Source organism: Malania oleifera, chromosome 9, assembly GCF_029873635.1.
Source record: "Malania oleifera isolate guangnan ecotype guangnan chromosome 9, ASM2987363v1, whole genome shotgun sequence".
Lineage (NCBI taxonomy): Eukaryota > Viridiplantae > Streptophyta > Magnoliopsida > Santalales > Ximeniaceae > Malania > Malania oleifera.
Window position 1 is genome coordinate 86,269,681 of NC_080425.1, and position 20,243 is coordinate 86,289,923.

Below are 20,243 nucleotides of genomic sequence, written 5' to 3' on the forward strand. Positions count from 1 at the left end.
GGATAGATAGGTTGGATCTCACTTCCTTTCGTTATTAGTTCATCCTTTTGATTTCTGTTTGGTTGGTTTAGATCTTATGATTAAAAGTGATTACTTGTGGAATCACTTGATCCAATTTGCCTAGAAGACTAGAACTAATAATACTAGCAGGGATGCTGTTCAATTAAACTGCATTTGAACTGTAATACTGAAAATTTACCATTTCATATTTAAATGACTTTGAACTACTTTATATATGTCGAATCCATTCCCTGGGAAGGCTAATCATGAAAGTCACAAAGAAAAAATTCACAGCGAATGAACTTTTAAACTGGTGAAATCACTCGAGCAAGAAAGTGAAGCCCACCCATGATTCAAAAGCGCTTACATTACATAATACATATCCTGTCCTCTGATGAAAGCAAAGGGGGTCCCCATCACTTTTCAGGTTAAGCTGGGGAAATTTGATGGTGACAAATGAGCTAAAGCCATTTATTTATGTACTCAGTTGGGTCCCTCGACCTGGATCAGAATAGGCACGAAGAAGCTGAAAGAAAAGATGCTTAATACTGCTCCCCCACTATGGGAATTGGGAGGATGGAGACCCCAAAAGCATACAAGATCGATATTTTCAGTCAAACAAAACAAGCCTACAAATCCCAAACATGTTTCTCCATGGGGGGAGCAAAGCAGAAACGAGAATCAAGAAAAGCGCAAGACAGAAAACTTCCTGCGACCCTACACTATTCATCAGCAATCCACCAGCAGAACACAATTAAGCATTTCCTCCAGCACAAAACCAAGGAGGAAGAGACTAGAGAGGCACTGACGCACACCTAATTGTACTCTTTTGTCCATGGCTTGAAAATACGTCCGGACTTCATCCAGCTGCACAAACAAAACCAAGTTTTTATAAAAAAAAAAAAGAGAGAGAACATAAATAGTTAGAGCACCCAAAACAATCAATATCCAGAAGTCTTTGATCTGAGACGTTTCGATTACCAGTGTGGACTCTGGAATTGGAGGCAAGGAAGTCTTGTGAGGACATTGGAAGGGAAATGGACAGCTGGGTTGTGGAGAATGACGCGTGGGTGGAGGGGTCCTCCTCAAGATCAAGCCAGGAGTCTCTGTTCTTCAGCGGCCAGTCTGTGAAGAAGTGGTACTGTTGCGGCTTCTGGGCTTCTCTTTCTCTTTCCCCATCTCCCTTCGTTGGTTTCGCTGATTTGAAATCCGTACCCATAACAAAACAATGCTGCTCTTGCTGCTGCTCCTGCTGCTGTTTGGAGTCATCAGTGAGGCTTTGGTACTCTAACTTGGAGTAGCCCTTAGAGGAACTCATTGTCAATGGCGTGTAGTATGCATCATTTAGGCTTTTCACATTTCCCGAGGCTTCTGGGAAGAAGGCTCTCTCATCCGCGCCCTCCCTCATTCCCTGAAAATACCTGTTTGAAAGAAAAACAATTGTGCGTTTGGAGTTTTTAGACTATCGCAGGAATGGAGAACTGAAATATGCGAACCATAATTGTTTTTTTTCTTAACAAACCTGTAATCCTTATCAGCTGCCTGGGAGTAGGGCCCGGAGTCAAAAAACAGGTTGTGGGTAGTATTAGATTGAGGTGATGGATAAGTGCATGGGGTTGTAGAAGATGATGAATGAGGATACAGAAATGGGTAAAGATCTGGCGGGTTTTGGTAATTAGGGTGGTGATGGAAATGTTGGGTTTCTGCAGAAGCCATTGATGATGAAGAAAGTGAGGAGAGAGAATAAGGAGGCGGGTTAGGGTTGGGAGTGGGCGTGGGGGTGGAAGAGCAGATGTTACTGTTGAATGATGAGATGGATATTGATAAAGGGTTATTGGTTGTTGACATAACTTCTACAGGCTTTCTTGAGCGATTTTTGCCCCTGTGCATGTGCCTCTCGCAGTACTTTGAGTCTGGGAATGCTTCCTTGGAGCACCTCCATTTCTTCCCATCTGTTCTTCTGCACCTCCCTGGCTCTGGGTCTGTTTTCCTGCCGAAACCCATCTGAAAACAGCCCCACCCAACTGATGCAAACCAGAGTACACCATTAACCATTCCAGTCATTTGACCCAAATTTGTTAGCCCCAAAAAATACCAAAAAAGCAAAACAAAAAAGAACTGAACTATTTATGAAGCCGTAGAAACTAGGAAGGCATGAATATTATGTATATAAGCTTGCTTGAGTGCTTACTGGGTTGGTGAGGGAATAGCCTGGAAGACATTGAAGAGTCCAAAGTTAGGCTTCTCTTGGAAGGGTAGATGAGATCAGGGGGGACGGGAGCTCCTGACTCCATGTATTTGAAGATGAGAGCCTGGTGTTCGAGCTCTTGCCACTGAGCTGCTGTGAAAGGGGACCTATTCCTTGCGTTCATCATACTTGTGGAAGAGCAAGAGATGCTCCACAGAAAGACCAAGAAGAAGAAGAAGAAGACTAGGGGGGGGGGGATAGAATTAGAAGAACAAATTCTTAAAAGATTTTCAGAGAGAGAGAGAGTGGGAGAGGATTTGCTGTTGTTACTGTTGGGATGGAAGCTTTGAAGGGCGTATTTGCAGAATTGCAGGGCCCTTTGGCTGCAGAATCTTGGGTCAGTGCGTGGATAAAACTAATGGCTCTGATGATAACACTGCCACCCAGCTCCCCCTCTCTCCCCTGACTCTGCTCTTATTATGACTGGACCTCTGTCGCTTCTGCGTCTGCTCTGCTCTGCTCTGCTGCCCCTGCTGTCTCTGCCATGCATCTTTACGGAAATTCATAAACAAATGTACAGGCGAGAGAGGGAGAGAGGGAGAGATGTCTTCGGTCCACCCTCGGCTTTGCTGCTTCCACATCATATTAGAAGCCATATTACCGCAGACAGTAATAAAACCTTTTGTGTTACATTAGAATCAGGGTTAGGATTGGGATTCTGAAACTTGAGAGAGAGAGAGGTGTCGTATCTCAAGTTCAATTGTCACACACCCACGCACAAAAAGATATCTGCTGGCTTGTACGGATGGATGCTTTTCTCTATTACTTTTTTTCCGCTTTGTCCACCAGAAGCCCTCCCCCTCCTTGCATTGCCACTGGATTCTGCATTCCAAATTTCGAGGGGGAAAGTTGGGGGATCAAAGACGCTGCTTTCTTTTCTTTTTTTTTTTGGATTACGCACCTGTGATAACATCATGTTGTGCTACTGCTGCCCCTTTTCTTTGTCACTGTTAAATTTCTCAAGTATGCACCTATACTTTCTTTCTATTATCTTAATAGAAATACTTTGTAGTTAGCACATGACTTGCAAGTTGATTTATCCCCCAGTGCATTTGGAGGCTCCTTCATATGGGCTTTCATACAAAAGCGCACTCATTCAAGATCAAGACACATAGGCTGGCAATAGATGTATAAGTGGTTTTTTTTATTGCTTCTTTTGGTTCATTGATGAATCCAATTTTGATGTTATATATATTTATGTCTGAAAAATTCGTTTCTAATTGATTTGAGATGTTAAGAGATTTCTATAGATTATGGTGACATTTTTTTTATATAGCCAAAGAGATGGTACTATGATCATAGGTCTCAGCTAGTAAATTTTACTGATCTCCTCTGTATTTGACTTTTTTTCTTAAGAAAGACACTTATTGTCTAAACCTTTAGGTTTTGTTAATAATGACATTTTGTGATAATGATGTCTAGTAAGATCCCTCTTTTGGGGTTAACGAACTATCTTTGTTGAAAAGTTGAAAGGGCATAGGGGCAGTCTTATCTTCTTTTTCCTTGTTAGGCCCTTTTGTGGATCACTATCACATTGATTGTTCATCCTTGGTGCAAAAATATGGCATGTAGAATTGCATTTTAAGAAAAAAAAGGCAAGTAGAAATGGAGTGGAAAGGGCATTTCTGTAAGTTTGCTAGTAGTTTTAGGTCGGTGGAAGTGATCAGCTATTGGGCAGAGCAAGGGTTTGGTTTTGTTTGTTTGCATTTTTTTTTAAAAAAATAAAAAGAGCTTCCTTTGTTGAAAGTCGGCAGGAGGTGGAAGGGGGAAGTGCATTCTGAGGACTGTCCAGCCTCTGTTCCTCTGCTCCAAAACACATGCCCTACTCCTTTATTGTACCTCAACCAACTCACCCCTTTCTTTTCAATATACAAATTTAATCCAGAGCTTGCTTCTTCAATTACACACCTCAGAACGCCTCTCTTTTCCCTATTAGTCATAGTCATCCCTGTCATCTTTCCTTAAGAAGCATTTCTTTTGGCAGCGTGTGTGCAGCTCACAGGGCCTAAAGCTTTGCCTGCAGTGCAGGTGAATGGGATATCTTGACTGATCTGCAGCAGCAGAACAGCTTCAGCTTGGAACCCTTTACTCAGTCAGCACCATATATCAACAACATGCTTGCATAATTGATACTCGGCTCAAAGTGTTTCTTTTTGGCCAAAGCAAGCTTTATGAACAGGGGAGGATAGGGATAAAGATAATCATCCCTTCCCAATCCTCTCCCATAATTTGAGTGTGAGGCTAGACTTTACAGAAGAAGATGTCATTGTGTGTATATATATATATATATATATATATATATATATATATATACATGTATGCATGCATGTATTTATGTATGTGTGGTATGCCTATTAGCCTATGCACAAAAATCAACTTGGCATGTTTGAGGCAAGGCGCCAATGCCATAGCCAAGGTCATGTGAACAGTGAACCATGGACGAGGACCATGGCCAAAGTCTGTTGCTGTTGTTGTTGTTCCTTTGGACTTGGCTAAATATCTCAATGTGTTCTCCTTTAATACCTACTTCTACCGTGTAATGGGATGAAATTTGAACGTCTTAGCAATAATTGACACTATGTATGTCTGGGGGGATATCTTTTATAATATAAGTCATCGATTCTAGCAATTTTTCCCAAAAAAAATTTATTTATATATAGATACATAATTTTTTTTAACAATTTTCCATATTATATCTGAGTCTATTTCCCAATAGAATTATCTATATTATACATATATATATATATATATATATATATAGAGAGAGAGAGAGAGAGAGAGAGATGATTCTCTTACAAATGTTTTTTGCAACTTAAAATATCTTATTTTAAGTTTTTTTTTCTTTCTATATTAGACTGTCTTATCTTTATTTAGGCAATTGTAATTAAAAAATAAATATTTTGATACTTTTTTCTTATTTGACCTTAATTAAGAGGTCTTGGTATTAGTTTTTGTATGGGTCTTAAATTATTATTTCACATATACTTTTCATTGGTTACCAATTTTGGTCAAGATAAATTAGGTGGATATTGGACGAATACACCCATAATTTTTTGGTCAAAAATCCACATCAACCTAAAATGCATAACTTAGGTGAATCATCTCCCATATGTATCTCCTCTCAATTCTCAATTTTCACCTAAGCAAAACTCAAACTTAAAACTTTTTACATGAAAGACTCAAACTTTTAACCATTCCAGGACAGGATGCGTTTAAAAATTAACAATATATATACATATAAATTGGGCGTCCTCTATTATGAAATTCTCACTCTGTCCCTGCCCGGTGCGTAGGCTCACATAATTACAATTATAGTTATCTTAAAACAAAAGTAATCATGGTCATAATCATAATTGGAACTCATACAAGGCCACCTGGCCAACCTCAACCTTGGACTTCCAGTCAGGTGTCCCTAAACTCTGTTTGGGCATTTAGAAGAAGTTGAATAAATTTGAGTACTGGAAGAGAAGGGGGGTGGGGGGCGGGGATCTTTTGCTGGGCAATGTCATGATTCTGTGCAGCTGACCCAGCAGGCCACCAAGTTCAGCTTGGACCATGTGCTTGCCATACATACTTGACAGATAGTACTGGGGAGGTTCAGGTCAGAAGTGTTCACCCACCAGCATCCACCATGCTCATGTGTTTTTCTTCAGATTTCTAGCCACGAATGAATGCCTGCACAAGTCGTCCCATCAGCCCTTTACACATCCCACTTCTGATTGTTTTCACCTTCTATCATATTTATTTCACCAATGTAATTCATGAACTGTTTTGCTTTTACTTTCCACTTTCCATTTTCAAAATTCCATGGGTTGGGCTATGGCTTTTGTTCGCAAGTTTGGGAATGGACTAAAAAAAAGTTGAGCTTCAGTTATGAAGTGTTTCGATACTTTTTGACTGACAGTCTCAATTAAGATATTACATTTTAAAATGGCCCAATAGTCCTTAATCTACATCAATGTTTTGTTATTAGGTCATACATGTTTAAGTATGTAATGCACTGACATAATGAACTATTTATAAGTACTTATTCAAATTTAAACGAAACATTATTTATTGGTACAAGTACTTATAAAAAGCACTTTTTAAAAAAAAAAAAAAAAGAGTGCTTATTTTCTTAAGGCATCCAAACAGGGCGTAAAAGCCTTTAAAATTGAGAGACCGCTTAGTGTAAATGGTTGAAAATATTCTTGCAGTCATAAGCTATTTTTATGATTATAAAAAGCTCATTCCTTACCTTAACAAATATTGTATACATATGGCACATAAATGGTTAATAAATTTTTTAGATAAAATTATCCTTGCAAGTGTAAGGAACATTATTATTAATAAATTTTATGGAATGAGTAGGCAAAAATGGCCATAAGGAAAAAAATGATAAGAAAAAATTTTTTTTTCTGATGTGAATGATTAAAAAAATAACATATTAAAAACATTGAAAAATTAATTAAATTATAAGAATAAAAAGGATAGAATGATTGAGGGATCAAATAATTAATTCTATAAAATAGAAATACACTGTATATGCATTACACAAAAAGTATAGTATATGTTAGTGTATTTTAATATTATTATTTTATCTTGAAAAAGAAGATGTATATTATTATTTTATCTTGGAAAAATGAAGATGTACCTTGGATTGGGTGATGCATCTACATTTAATTATGGTTATTCATTCATGTATTTGATAAATGCATAATTAATTATATGAATTTACCTTGCATCTAAGTATGTATTTACTTAATATATACATATCATATTTATTAAGTACATGGAGAATGAATGGTCATTTTGTGCCTATAAATAGACCCTTGAAGTATTAGCACAATACACTAATTTCTTCTCTTCATTCTCATCATATAATTCTCATCTTGAGTCTAGAGAGTTTGGCAAGCAAAGAAAGGTGTTTTTTTTTTTTTTTGTGGAGCTTTAGACTCCTTTGTTTGTGCAGAATTGGGGGGATTCATATGATTCAAATCCGACTGTTCTATCCCGGGGAAGACAAATCTTGAGAAGTTCTACTGCACCGGTTCGTGGGCTAAGCCAATAAACCATAGAGGGCTTAAATTTCCTTAAAGTGAGCGAGATATTTGTGCCTCAGCCTAATTCTGAATCGTGATTTATTTTTTATTTTTTATTTTGTAAATTTATCATTTTATATTACTAATATTTCTAACAATTTTAAGGAGATTCAAAGTATGGAGTCTACAGTCCTTGAGAAACCGAGTGAAAATGTTGGAGATCACGACAAGCATTTTCAATTTAGAGGAGCCCACTTCAAAAGATGGAAAGACAAACAGATTTTACATAATAAGTATGACACCAAGGAGGAAAAAGGTAAGATGTAATTCTGTAAGAAAATGGTAATATCAATAATGGTAATACCACAAAAGTAAATTTTATTGCTTCCGAACATAATACTTTGCCCAAAGGTCTTTTGTAACGACCTGTATAATTTACAATATATTTTTTTCCATAATAACATTTAATATAATAATAATAATAATCTTAATATCTTGTTCAACTGAATAACATAATCAACCTGGAGCCATGGGTACTAGGAATATACCCAAAATACAACTCTGATACCTATGCAGCAGGAAACGTAATCACATACATATCATCTAGCCAATCATAATACCGAAGTTCTACTAAAGCTTTTATATATACAATCATTCACCAAAAAGGTCAAATGTACCCTAGGGTCTTAACGCAAAAATAAACCTGACTCTAGCTTAACAACTCACCCTTCAGACAGGGTAGCCCCACCAGTCTCTACTGTTGCGGAATTCTATCCGCTCCTCTACCTGAATTTCCTGAAATGTGTATACAGCTGGGGTGAGACACCTCTTAATAAGGGAAATAAACTTGTTGAATCAGGTGTAATCCCAAGAGGGGGGGTGAATTGGGTATTTAAAACTTCTTTGCCACTTATTCAACACTTAAACTCTTCTTATCTATTTACCAATGAATTCTTGTTACTCAATTACTTATGTGCAATAATATCCAACCCATACATACGATATAAACAATTTAAATGCAGTGCTGAAAGTAAAGAGTAAAGGGAAGAAAGAAGACAAACACGATTTTTATGATATTCAACCGACTTAGCCTACGTCCTCGCCTTGAGTAACCACTCAAGGATTTTACTAAATCTTTGCTTCATAAATTGGGACAGAGCTTCCCTTACAATCCGCTACCTACAAGAGGCATAGCTCCCTCCTATTCCGCTGCTTACAAGAGATATAAGTCTCTCCTCAAACTCTGGTTCACACACCGAACCGTGTATACAATAAAAATATGAAACACTCAAAATTGCTTCCAACAAAAAGCTTGTAAGTATAATTCAAATTCCTAATACATTAACATATAATATAAACTTGAAGCTCAAAATGTATGAAAACGATACAATCATTTATGTATGATATGCTTCAACACACAAATCCCTCTTTGACCAAAACTCCCAAGTAATGATGTATTTAAAATGCTTTGGAGAATTTTAGGGTTCCTAGTTCGCTTTACACAAATGCACAAATATGTTTGATGTGAATTTACTAATAAAAACTTTGTCTTGAATATTAAATCAATCAAAATCACAAAGTTTTCTTTCAAATATTCAATCACAACACAACCTTTGCAATCTGCAAATATATATAGATATGTATTCCAAAGATCAAAAACCAATGGGATCTATTTCAGAAAATATCATTCAACAATATATGTATTTAAGAATTTCAAGGATATCTAATCAAGTGGATTTGTACTTATTAAAAATATCAAGTCTTTGAGTGGAAAAACTCACTCGAACCTAAAATATTTAAACAATAGCTAAAGCTCTTTTCAAGTGGTAATCTTATCAAAGTGATTTAATATATAAATATGCACACTCAAGATCTTCCTCTTAATACTTAATCAAAAAATAGATTTTGTAATAATAAGCTTTATGAACAAGTATATATATATATACTCTTGAATTAAAGACCAATCAACCAATAGCTAAACAACTTTCTCAAGTAATGACCTTTTCAAAAGCAGTGTTTATATGTATGTGCACACTCAAAAAACTCAAAAAAAAAATTTCTCTAATGATATTCAATAACAAGTAATGAGATGAGAAATTCTTGAAAATAATAACTTGAATAATCAAACCTCAATACTAGAATGAGAATTTAGATTAGTAAACAAGTTCCCTTTGAGATTCTTAGATGATTTGTCCAAGTTCGATGATTAGAAATTGAAGTGTAGGCAATCGTATAGCAATTGAAGCAATTTTTTTAATATTCTTTCAACAAGATGTGTTCTTATCTTTCTTGTGTGTCTTAGCCTCATTCTAGGGTTTAGATATTCAGTATATATAGTGTCTTACCCTTAGGATTGAGCTTAACCATTGGATCAAAGAAATAACTCACGTGTTCGTTTAATAAAAATCAAAATTTTAAGTTTCCCGTAGGTTTAGGCGCCTAAGGGTGAATGCCCAGGCGACCGAAGTCCCTTGATCCTTTGAAAAATTAACTTGGAATGCAGGGTGAGGCGCCTAAAGATAGGGTCAGGCTCCTGAAGTGGTTCAGGCGCCTGAGGTCTCAAGGTCAGGCGACTGAAAAGCCTCGGCCAACTTGCTGTGTTTCCCATTAATTCTTCAAGCTACCAAACTTAATCTTCATGCTCCTAAAGAAATTCTTCAGGGTACCGAAGTCCCCTTTTTCTTAATTTTTTTTTCTAATTTAAAAATCTGCTTCGCTCTTTTTCTTGGGTCTTTTATAAAACATATTTTTCATGATTTTAAAAGCATTTCTAAGTCCATGAAAGTTCTCTAATGATATACATGAAATGCATGAATCCTAAAATCATTCTAAGTTATGTTGAACCTCAAATTAAATCATATGCAAATGTAAGTACATAAGTTTTAAATACCCATTCCCAAGATGTTCTTGAACTTTGCCCCTTGTATCTTGATTCTAGTACTTTTTGAGTTCCATGGATCTTGCCAAGATATGTTAGCTTTACTTTTGTGGCTTTCATGACTCGTTATCCTTCTGTGCATGCTTAATATAGTTCTTGTTCACAAACTTAATGCACAGATCAAATACCAAGTGATTTGTCATTATCAAAACCGGATTGGACTCATAGAGTCAACAATCTCCCCCTTTTGATGATGACAAATGCACAAACAAAAATATACAATGGGTTACGCCTAGCAAGGCTCCCCCTCAATTGATGCATCAAATATTCAATAAATGACAATATGCTTATGATATTTCAACACTTTTTGTTATTATACTTTTCCCCTTTTTTGCACAATTAGTTTTACCAATAGTTTTAGCTTCCATTTTATTATTTTTGCTCCTAATTTTCTCCCCATTTTGACATCAACAAAAAGGTGTAAAATAATAAAACATGAGTATACGTACCCTTATGTTCTTCTCCCCTTAGAAATCTTAAGGTTTTAAACGTGTTCAATAAAAATAAAAATAAAAACCTTTTCACACTTTTTGACATCAACTATCCCCCTTGCTAACGCATACATTTCAAAGGTTACATGAGGATATCAAATGTTAAATTAAATGTTATGTCGGATTTTTGATACCAAGTGTTTATTAATGCAATACCAAGTGATTATATTGTAAGTGGCGTTGCTCCCCTTGAATTATATCATCTAACATAATTCTAAGTAACCTCTCAAATATGCATGAGACCTAATTCACGCCTAATTTGGATAAACCTATCCTACGCAAGTGGTTTCGTGAATATATCTGCCCATTGTTCATCTGTGCATACAAACTCTAGTGTTATATCCTCTTTTTGTACATAATCATGAAGAAAGTGATGTCGTGTTTCTATGTGCTTAGTTCGTGAATGTAATATGGGATTCTTTAAGATATTTATTGTACTTGTATTATCGCATCTAATAGGGATTGTTTCATAACTTAATCCAAAATCCTTCAGATGTTGCTTCATCTAAAGCGTTTGAGCACAACAACTACCTGCCGCTATGTATTCAGCCTCAACTGTGGAGATAGCAACTGAATTTTGTTTCTTGGAAAATTAAGAGACCAATGAATGTCCTAAGAAATGACAAGCACCACTAGTGCTCTTCCTATCCACTTTACTACCCGCAAAATCGGCATCTGAATAACTAATAATATCAAAGGATGTGTACTTAGGATACCATAACCCAATTTCTACGGTTCCTATCAGATATCTAAGTATCCATTTAACAGCTAGCAAATGAGACTCTTTTGGTGCAGACTGAAATCTTGCAGACAAACATACGCTAAATATTATATCAGGTCTACTGGCAGTCAGGTATAACAAGCTAACTATCATTCCACGATATAGCTTGATATCTACTGGTATATCTTGTTCATCTTTATCTAATTTCAATGAAGTGCTCATAGGTGTACCTAGTATTTTTTCCATCTTCCATATTGAACTTTTTGAGTAAATCTCTAATATACTTTAATTAATTTATGAATCATATACTTTGTTGACCTTATAGGTCACGTCCGGTTTTGATAATGACAAATACTCTTGTATTTAATGAATATCTAATTCATGTGCAGGTCCATATTAGTAGATACACTGACGGCATATGAAAGCTTGAAGTGGGTTCATGTTTTCAATTGTAATATTCAGTAGTTAAATTTGTCTGTAATAGTAATTAGGATATTTGGTTTGTAATAAGCACACACAACACATGCATGGTTTATTATGTAAGTTCAAACCAAATACAAACTAAAAGTGACCGTAGAAAAACCTTAGGGTTTAGCATTCCGTCAACCGAAGGTCAACCGACACCGGATTCTTTCGGTGTCTTTATTTTGGACATAAATGACCCTAGGACACTCACCTTTGTACTTGCATGTATTAGGAACTTGAATAGGGTGAATGTGTATTGAAACAGAACAGAAATGCATACTTTGTGCACTTTCGGGCAACCGGCCAAGGCAGTTCATCCTGCCCTGGTTGACTGAACAGGCCTGAGTCAACAGTTGATCAAGGCTCTGGTCGACCGAATTAATGTAGTTCAAAACCCCCCGGTCGACCTAAACACCCTGAGGTCAACATAGTGACCATTTGGTCGACCGAGAAAAAATTGTACTCCAACTACCTGGTTGACCAAGGGTCCTCCAGAAAAATCCCAGCGGTCTAGTTGACCGAACCAGCTAGTTCAAAATGGCCTGGTCAACCAAACCTCGGAGAAATGGGAAATCGCCTACTTTCGATCGACCAAGCCCTTAGTTCAAAATTCTCCTGGTCGACCAAACCATATGAGATTTGGTCGACTGAAACTATTCTGGTCGACCGAACCTCTCGAGTTGCTTTGATTTTTACCAAGGTTAAATATTTTTAAACAGGGTTAAACTATTTAAAATGTCATTAAAATTTTTCTAATAATTCCTAATAGGTCCCCAATGGTTAAAAATTATGGGGTGTCTATATATACCCCTTCATTTGGGAAAATTAGAGACAGATTAGCAAATCAAATTCTCTCAAGCCAAAAATTTCCTATTGCTTTTATTTTCTCTACAAACACTCTAGCTTGTCTTTTAAAGTTACAAAATCCTCCATAAGTGTTCTTGAGTGTTTAGATAAGAAGGTTTGCTCTCTCTTTATTGTGAGATTGATCCATTTTTATTGAGAGTCAAACCAAAAGGCTTTTTAGGGGACTTTGCTAATAAGTTGATCCTAAGAAGACTTTACTAGATCTTCTGAGATTGCATATTCGTTGCAACATCTTGAGAAACTCGTATTTGCTTTTGGTTGTGAAATATTTTCAAAATCATTTACAAATATCTATTGTGCTTTATCTTGAAAACCATTTGAAGCATCTTTGTTGCAATATTTAATCACTTACATATTATTTTCTGAAAACAAAGATTATATATATTTTGCAGTCTAAGCATATACATATTTATGTGATTGAGATATTCTGCCGATTGATATTTTTGAGGCTTGCTTGATATTCCGTGTGAGCACGCTTGAATGAATATTTTGAAATACACAGATTGTCGTTGACACTCTCACGTACTCACTACATTGATAGAAAATACATTTGAGAGTTGAACTATTTAGACCACACTAAGCTTACATTTTAAATCATCTGTGGTATATGTGATTGAACGCATTTGGGTACAAATCTGCTTTACGTGAAAGAACTTTGATATTGTACCATTTGATTGTATATCTGAGTGTTCCAGGCGTGACCTTAGGGGGCGGTAATCCAACCCGGTAAGGATTGATGTAAAGGTTGAGGTCAGCCCTGTGCTAATTGACCTGGTTTATATAGGTGTTGCTCCACTCGTTTAAGTGAGCAAGTTATTGTGATAATCCTTGTGCTAGTTAGCCAAGGTGGGGACGTAGGCAGTTGGCCGAACCTCGATAACATATCTACGTGTCACACTCTCTTTATTGCTTTCTGGTGCTTATGTGAGTAATTAAACTGCTTTACTTAATTTCTGATATATTTATATTACTTGTACTAGATTGACCATAGGTTTGTGAACATACTGCTGTTAGGAGGAGTACCTACGAGATAAATTTTAGAAATACCAATTCACGCCCCCTCTTGGGATCACGGTAAAGCTAACATACTTTGACTGATTTATGAATATTCCATGATTTGCTTGTTTGATCTGAAGTCCTTGGAAGAAATTTAGTTCACCCATCATGCTTATCTCAAATTCATTTTGCATGGTATTGGCAAGTTCATTACACAATTCTTTATTTGTAGCGCCAAATATGATGTCATCTACATATACTTGCACTAAAAGAATTTTATCTTTCTTAGACTTTATGAACATGGTTGTATCTATCTTTCCTATTATAAATCCATTTTCTAATAGAAAATCGTTTAGCCTTTCATACCAAGCTCTAGTAGCTTGCTTTAAACCTTACAAGGCTTTTGTTAGTCTATACATGTTATCTAGATTCTTATGGTTTTCAAAGCCTGTGGGTTGTTCTACATACACTTCTTCATTTATGTAGCCATTTAAAAATGCGATTTTGACGTCCATTTGATATAGTTTGAAATCCTTAAAAGCTGCATATGCTAAAAGCATTCGTATGACTTCCATCCTAGCTACAGGTGCAAAGGTTTCTTCAAAATCTATACCTTATTCTTGATTATATCCCTGAGCTACTAATCTAGTCTTATATCTCACAACTACTCCATGTTCATCTTTCTTATTCTTATATATAAATTTGGTCCCTATAATTAACTTATCCGCAGGTTTGGAAACAAATTTCCATATTTTGTTTCTCTCAAATTGATTTAATTCTTCTTGCATGGACAATACCCAAGATTCATCCTCTATAGCTTCACTCACATTCTTAGGTTATTCTTGAGATAGAAATGCAAAATGACTAACCATGTTCCTAAGAGAGGAGCGAGTGGCTACTCCACTTAATGGTTCACCTATTATTTGATCAATGGGATGATTCTTTATATATTTCCATTCTCTAGGTGGTTCATTAGCCTCATTTTCAGTTTGATCAGTTTTAATGGATGGTTCCTTAAGTTCATTTTTTTTTTTCTGAATCATTCTTAATTGATAGTTCTTCAAATTCCTTGTTTAATTCAATTTCATCTTCATCAGTTCTTTTGGAGAAGGGGTTTGACTCATCGAACACTACATGAATAGATTCTATAACCGTCAATGTTTGTTTATTATATACTCTATAGCCTTTACTATCTAAGGCATACCCTAAGAAGATACCTTCATCAGATTTTACATCGAATTTTCCTAAATGCTCATTGTCTCTAAGCACAAAACACTTACAGCCAATGACATGAAAATATGATATGTTTGGTCTATGGTCATTCGATAATTCGTAAGGAGTCTTACTAAGTGATGGTCTGATTAATGCTTTTTTTAGAACATAGCAAGCGACATTTACTGCCTTGGCCTAGAAGTACTTAGGTAATTTATGTTCGTTAAGCATAGTTCTGGCCATTTCTTGTATAGACCTATTCTTCCTTTCAACTACAACGTTCTGTTGTGGTGTTTTAGGTGCTAAAAAGTTATGGGCAATTCCTAATGAATTACAATAGTCTTACATGCCTTGATTTTTGAATTCTCTACCCCTATCACTTCTAATTTTAGTAATTGTATATCCCTTTTCATTTTGGACTTTCTTGCACAGGTTTATAATTTGTTCACATGCTTCATCTTTGTGATCTAAGAATAGTACCCCTATGTATCTTGAAAAATCATCAATTATGACAAAGGCGTATAATTTTCCTCCAAAACTCTGAATTGGGTTTGGTCCAAATAAGTCTAAGTGTAGCATTTGGACTGACCTAGTAGTGGAGATCTTTTTATTCTTCTTAAAGCTTGTTCTTACCTTTTTTCCTAGTTGGCATGCATCATAGATTTTATCTAATTTAGTCTTAGGAAGTCCCTTAACAAATTTATCTTCCATGTTTGCGTGTCCTAGTCTCCTATGCCAAATCCATCTTATTTCATTCATAGCAGATAAGCATGTCACACTCTGTGAAGTTAAGTTATCAAAACTTGTGGTATATACGCTTTCATGATGCCTAGCAATGAACAATATCTTATTATCAGTTTTGTGTTCAACTATGCACTTGTCATGTTCAAATGATACTTTGTAACCTTTATCGCATAGCTGACTTATGCTCAAGAAATTGTGCTTTAAACTTTCAACTAATAAAAAACCTAGCCGCCTCCCCCCTCTCTCTCGCTGCTCCAGACTCGCTGCAATAGCAGCAACTTCCCGACGCCCCCTCTCTTTTACTTTCTTCTACCTCGCAATCTCCCAAGCTCCCTCAGCCCTCAGCTCTCTCCCCTTGTTCCCCTCGGCCACCACATCAGCCCCGTGAACCTCCAAAATTCCCCAGCAGCAGCAGCAGCAACCTGCTGCCTCTCTCTCCACCGACCAACATACCCGAGCACCAGCCACCCCGAGTCACTCGCAGCAACAGTTGCTGCCGTCGTCCTCGCCTGCAACTCCAACCACTCATCAGCAGCCCCATCTTTGTCAACATCACCAACGTCACCGCCTTCAAGCACCGGCAACGACGGAACCATGCACCAGCACAGCAACCAGAGCACCTCAGCAGCAGAGAGGCCATTCTTGGCCAGCCAAACCATTCCCCTGCAAACACCGACGGCCACACCCATCTCAGACGAATCTGCAACTCCAACAGCCCCCTGCAACTCCGACGAACCTGCAACTCCGACGACCCCCGCAACTCCCACGGCCAACTCCAAAACCACAGCCGAGCCCCCCTTCTGCAACTGCTACTGCTACCCCTCTCCACGCTGAACTCCAGCCACCACCGACCAGTCCCTTCGGCCGCACCCCACTGTGAGTTCCCTGATTCTCGGCCACCCATAGCACACACACACACCAGTAAATAAGCACACACAGACAACACACACACACCAGTAAATAAGCACACACAGACAACACACACACACACACACTTACACGCACACACACACTAAAACACACACTCTCTAAAGGTGTAATTTCTTTTGTATGTTTTCCTCCTTGTTATTATTATTTATTTATTGATCTTGTATATTCATATTGGTCATACTGTATCATTTAATATTTTACCATTTGCAAGAGGTTCATGTTTATTCCTTTGTATATTTATTTAGAGCATTTTTATTGTTAATATTTCATCATTGTTATATATGCATTTTTTTTATTGTTTGTATATTGTTTAGGGTGATTTAGTATTTTATTATGGTTATTTATTTGTTTGTATATTGGTTAGGGTGGTTTAAGGTTTAATATTTTTGTTTGTATGTTTATTTAAGATGGTTTAGTATTGTTGTGTATGTCATCATTGTTATTCCTTCATTTTTTATTGTTTGTATATTAATTTAGGATATTTAATTTTGTTGTATTTTTTTTTACCATTGTTACATATTCATTGTTATTGTCTGGGGCATTTTTAATATTGTAATATTTCATCATATCTATTTTTATTATTTGTATATGTATTTAAGGGGTTTATATGACAATATATTTATTTTTATTTGTATATTTATTCAGGATATCCATATTAATGTTTAATCGTTTAATGCTTTATCCTTATTATATATTTGTGTTTATTGATATTGTATATTATTGCATATTTGAAATTATTGCATTACTGTTATATATTTTTAACATTGTATATCATATTCTGATTTATTGTATTATCATTGCTGTTATGCATATTAAGGTTAGGGTTGATTTTGTTACCATAATTTCATTAATTGTTTTCCATATTTATTATTGTATATTTACATGTTAATTTTCAGGTCGATTTGTCTCCATAGTTTCAATTATTTCCATATTTATTATTTTGCATTTTGTACATTAATTTTAGGGTTGATTCTTTCCATATATATTATTGTATATTTACAGATTAATCTTAGGGCTACTTGGTTTCCATAATTTGATGAATAGATTGTTTCCTTAGTTTTAGTAATATTGTTTCTATATGTATTTAGTATATCATTAATTGTGTGTTCATATTAAGGCAAGTGTATTTTAGTTAAAATATGCATATTATCTTTATTACTATTTTAATATTATTATTATTATTGTATTACTTACTATTACTGCTAATACTACTATTATCATTATTATTACTATTAATATTTATTATTATTATTATCATTTTTAGTATTGTTATCAATATGGTATTAATTATTATCACTATTATTATTATTATTATTATTATTATTATTATTATTATTATCACTATTAATATTATTATTACTATTGTTAATTTTTTTTGTTATTTGGTCTTATATGTACTAGAATATTTATTTTTATTAAAATATTTTCTTGATTTTTAATCCCTATGATTTTATTGCGGGGGTATGAGCCTTCAGGCATCACGTACCTTAAGCTCTGAGGGAATATATATATAGGTATGTATTATATTTATTTATTTATTTTGCATGTGTATTTATAAATTCATAAAAAGGAGTAATTTAAAGATTTATTAGATTAACTTAGGGATAATTTCAAATTAATTAGGTACCGTTCGTAAGAACGGGCGCGTAGGGGGTGCTTGTACCTTCCCCTCGCGTAACCGAACTCCCAAACCTAACTCTGGTAACGTAGACCCACTCTACTCCTAACAGGGTAGTAATCATGTGTTCTAACCACACTAAAAGATTAGTGGCGACTCCGATATTCTCATTTTTCCTGAAAATATTAAAATTGATTTTTATTTCGCCGCCCGGGGGCACACGCGCTCCTGGGACGTCGCGACATATGGTACTGTAATAAACTCATGCCACACATTTGAATAAACATAGTCTCATGCTCAATTTCTGTAATTTCTGTTATAAGGTAATATTCATAAATCTCTGGAAAATAATATGTTATACATGCTTGAAACACTCATTCATAATCATCTGTATACATAATAAAAATTGCTAGCATAGCATATTTCCCTTACTTTAATTCTGAAAAGCCCTTATTAAATTCAGGCCTTATACCCGTAGGATTCCTAACTCAACATCTTGAAAACAATATCCCCTAGAACAAAATATCAGTATTTCCTTACCTACAACATTTCTCATAACTACAAGGAAGACATAATCTGAATAAAATACCTTACCCTAGATTTGGGATGAATTTCAAATCAACTCTCCCCACGATATACTTTGGCAGACTTGCATAAAACTTTGCTGGGAGCGTCGTGGTGGCCTCAGATCTTCAATCCGGGGAGAAATGGGGCCAGGATCGAAGAGAGAAGGGGAGGGGGTCGTAGGAGAGAGAGAGAGAAAGAGAGAAGGGTTATGAACTGAAATTTTGGTTTAAAATCTGAGTTTCAGCTATTTATAGGACTGAATTCGTCGACGAGACATGTCACCTCGTCAACGAGTCCTTCAATAATTTCGTCGACGAACTTCCTCCCTCGTCGACGAACTTCTTCCCTCGTCGATGAATTTCAGACTATCGGTATCTTCTCGTCAACGAAACTTGTCTAAGTGGACGAGGTCCCCTTATGCACTCATCAACGAATCCCTGTGTTCGTTGATGAGGCCCTATGTAAGAATCCCGGGTTATTCCATCCAACGTTCGTCGACGAAGCCTACTACCTTGTTCTGTTCCTGTTTCCATTTTTCTCTCTCTTTATTATTCAAATACCAATATTTTTTGCGTCGTTACACTTCATATGTAACTTCTAATTTTTTCCAAATTTCTTTAGCTGAGTTACATGTCATTACCTAATTAAATTCATTGACATCTAATGCACAGAAAAGTAAGTTCATGACAATGGCATTGATTTGTACTGACTTCCAATCCTCTTTAGTGTATTCATCTTCAGTTTTAGGTACATTAATCTTATCAATTACTTTCATGGGAATGTGATTTCCCTTAGTCACTATTTTCCAAACCTTCCAATCTATGTTCAATAGATATATGCTCATCCTACGTTTCCAATAGGTGTAATTTACATCACAGAAAATGGGTGGTCTAGTGGATGAGTGTCCCTCGCCAAATGGAGTTACACCAATGTGTGTCATGTGATCGTTTTACAAATTAACTATCAAGTCTATGTGAACCCATTCTGATACCAATTGTTGAATCAGGTGTAATCCCAAGAGGGGGGGGGGGATGAATTGGGTATTTAAAAATTCTTTGCCACTTATTTACCACTTAAACCCTTCTTATATATTTACCAATGAATACTTGTTACTCAATTACTTATGTGCAATGCTATCCAACCTATACATGCAATATAAACAATTTAAATGCAGTGCTGAAAGTAAAGAGTAAAGGGAAGAAAGAAGACAAACATGGTTTTTACAAGGTTCAACCGACTTGGCTTACATCCTCACCTTGAGCAACCACTAAAGGATTTCACTAAATCCCTACTCCTTAAATTGGGACGGAGCTTCCCTTACAATCCGCTGTCTACAAGAGGTACAACTCCCTCCTATTCCGCTACTTACAAGAGATACAATTCTCTCCTCAAACTCCGGTTCACACACCGAACCATGTATACAAT

At 35.9% G+C, this 20,243-nt stretch overlaps 1 protein-coding gene across 2 annotated transcripts; it reads right to left on the bottom strand.

Annotated features, from left to right (window-relative positions):
• Positions 1-349: 349 nt before the first annotated feature.
• Positions 350-2,946, bottom strand: LOC131164138 (growth-regulating factor 5-like). 2 transcript variants are annotated; one of them, XM_058121122.1, is made up of 4 exons: positions 2,192-2,946; positions 1,523-2,024; positions 982-1,421; positions 350-867 (listed from the first exon to the last, which is right to left on the bottom strand). In XM_058121122.1, exons 1-4 carry the CDS (start codon positions 2,373-2,375, stop codon positions 860-862), a joined length of 1,134 nt encoding a protein of 377 aa, XP_057977105.1. In that variant the 5' UTR covers positions 2,376-2,946; the 3' UTR covers positions 350-859. The 2 variants fall into 2 exon arrangements, with proteins under 2 accessions (XP_057977105.1, XP_057977104.1); XM_058121121.1 differs by having other exon boundaries at positions 350-1,421.
• Between the last annotated feature and the right edge of the window lie 17,297 nt (positions 2,947-20,243).

Bases quoted from the DNA above. Each gene is read 5' to 3' on its own strand.
- LOC131164138 (XM_058121121.1), bottom strand. From the start codon at position 2,375: ATGATGAACGCAAGGAATAGGTCCCCTTTCACAGCAGCTCAGTGGCAA. The intron at 2,025-2,191 runs GTAAGCACTCAA...GGTTTGCATCAG, and splicing joins GCTATTCCCTCACCAACCCA to TTGGGTGGGGCTGTTTTCAG. The intron at 1,422-1,522 runs GTTTGTTAAGAA...TCTTTCAAACAG, and splicing joins GCAGCTGATAAGGATTACAG to GTATTTTCAGGGAATGAGGG.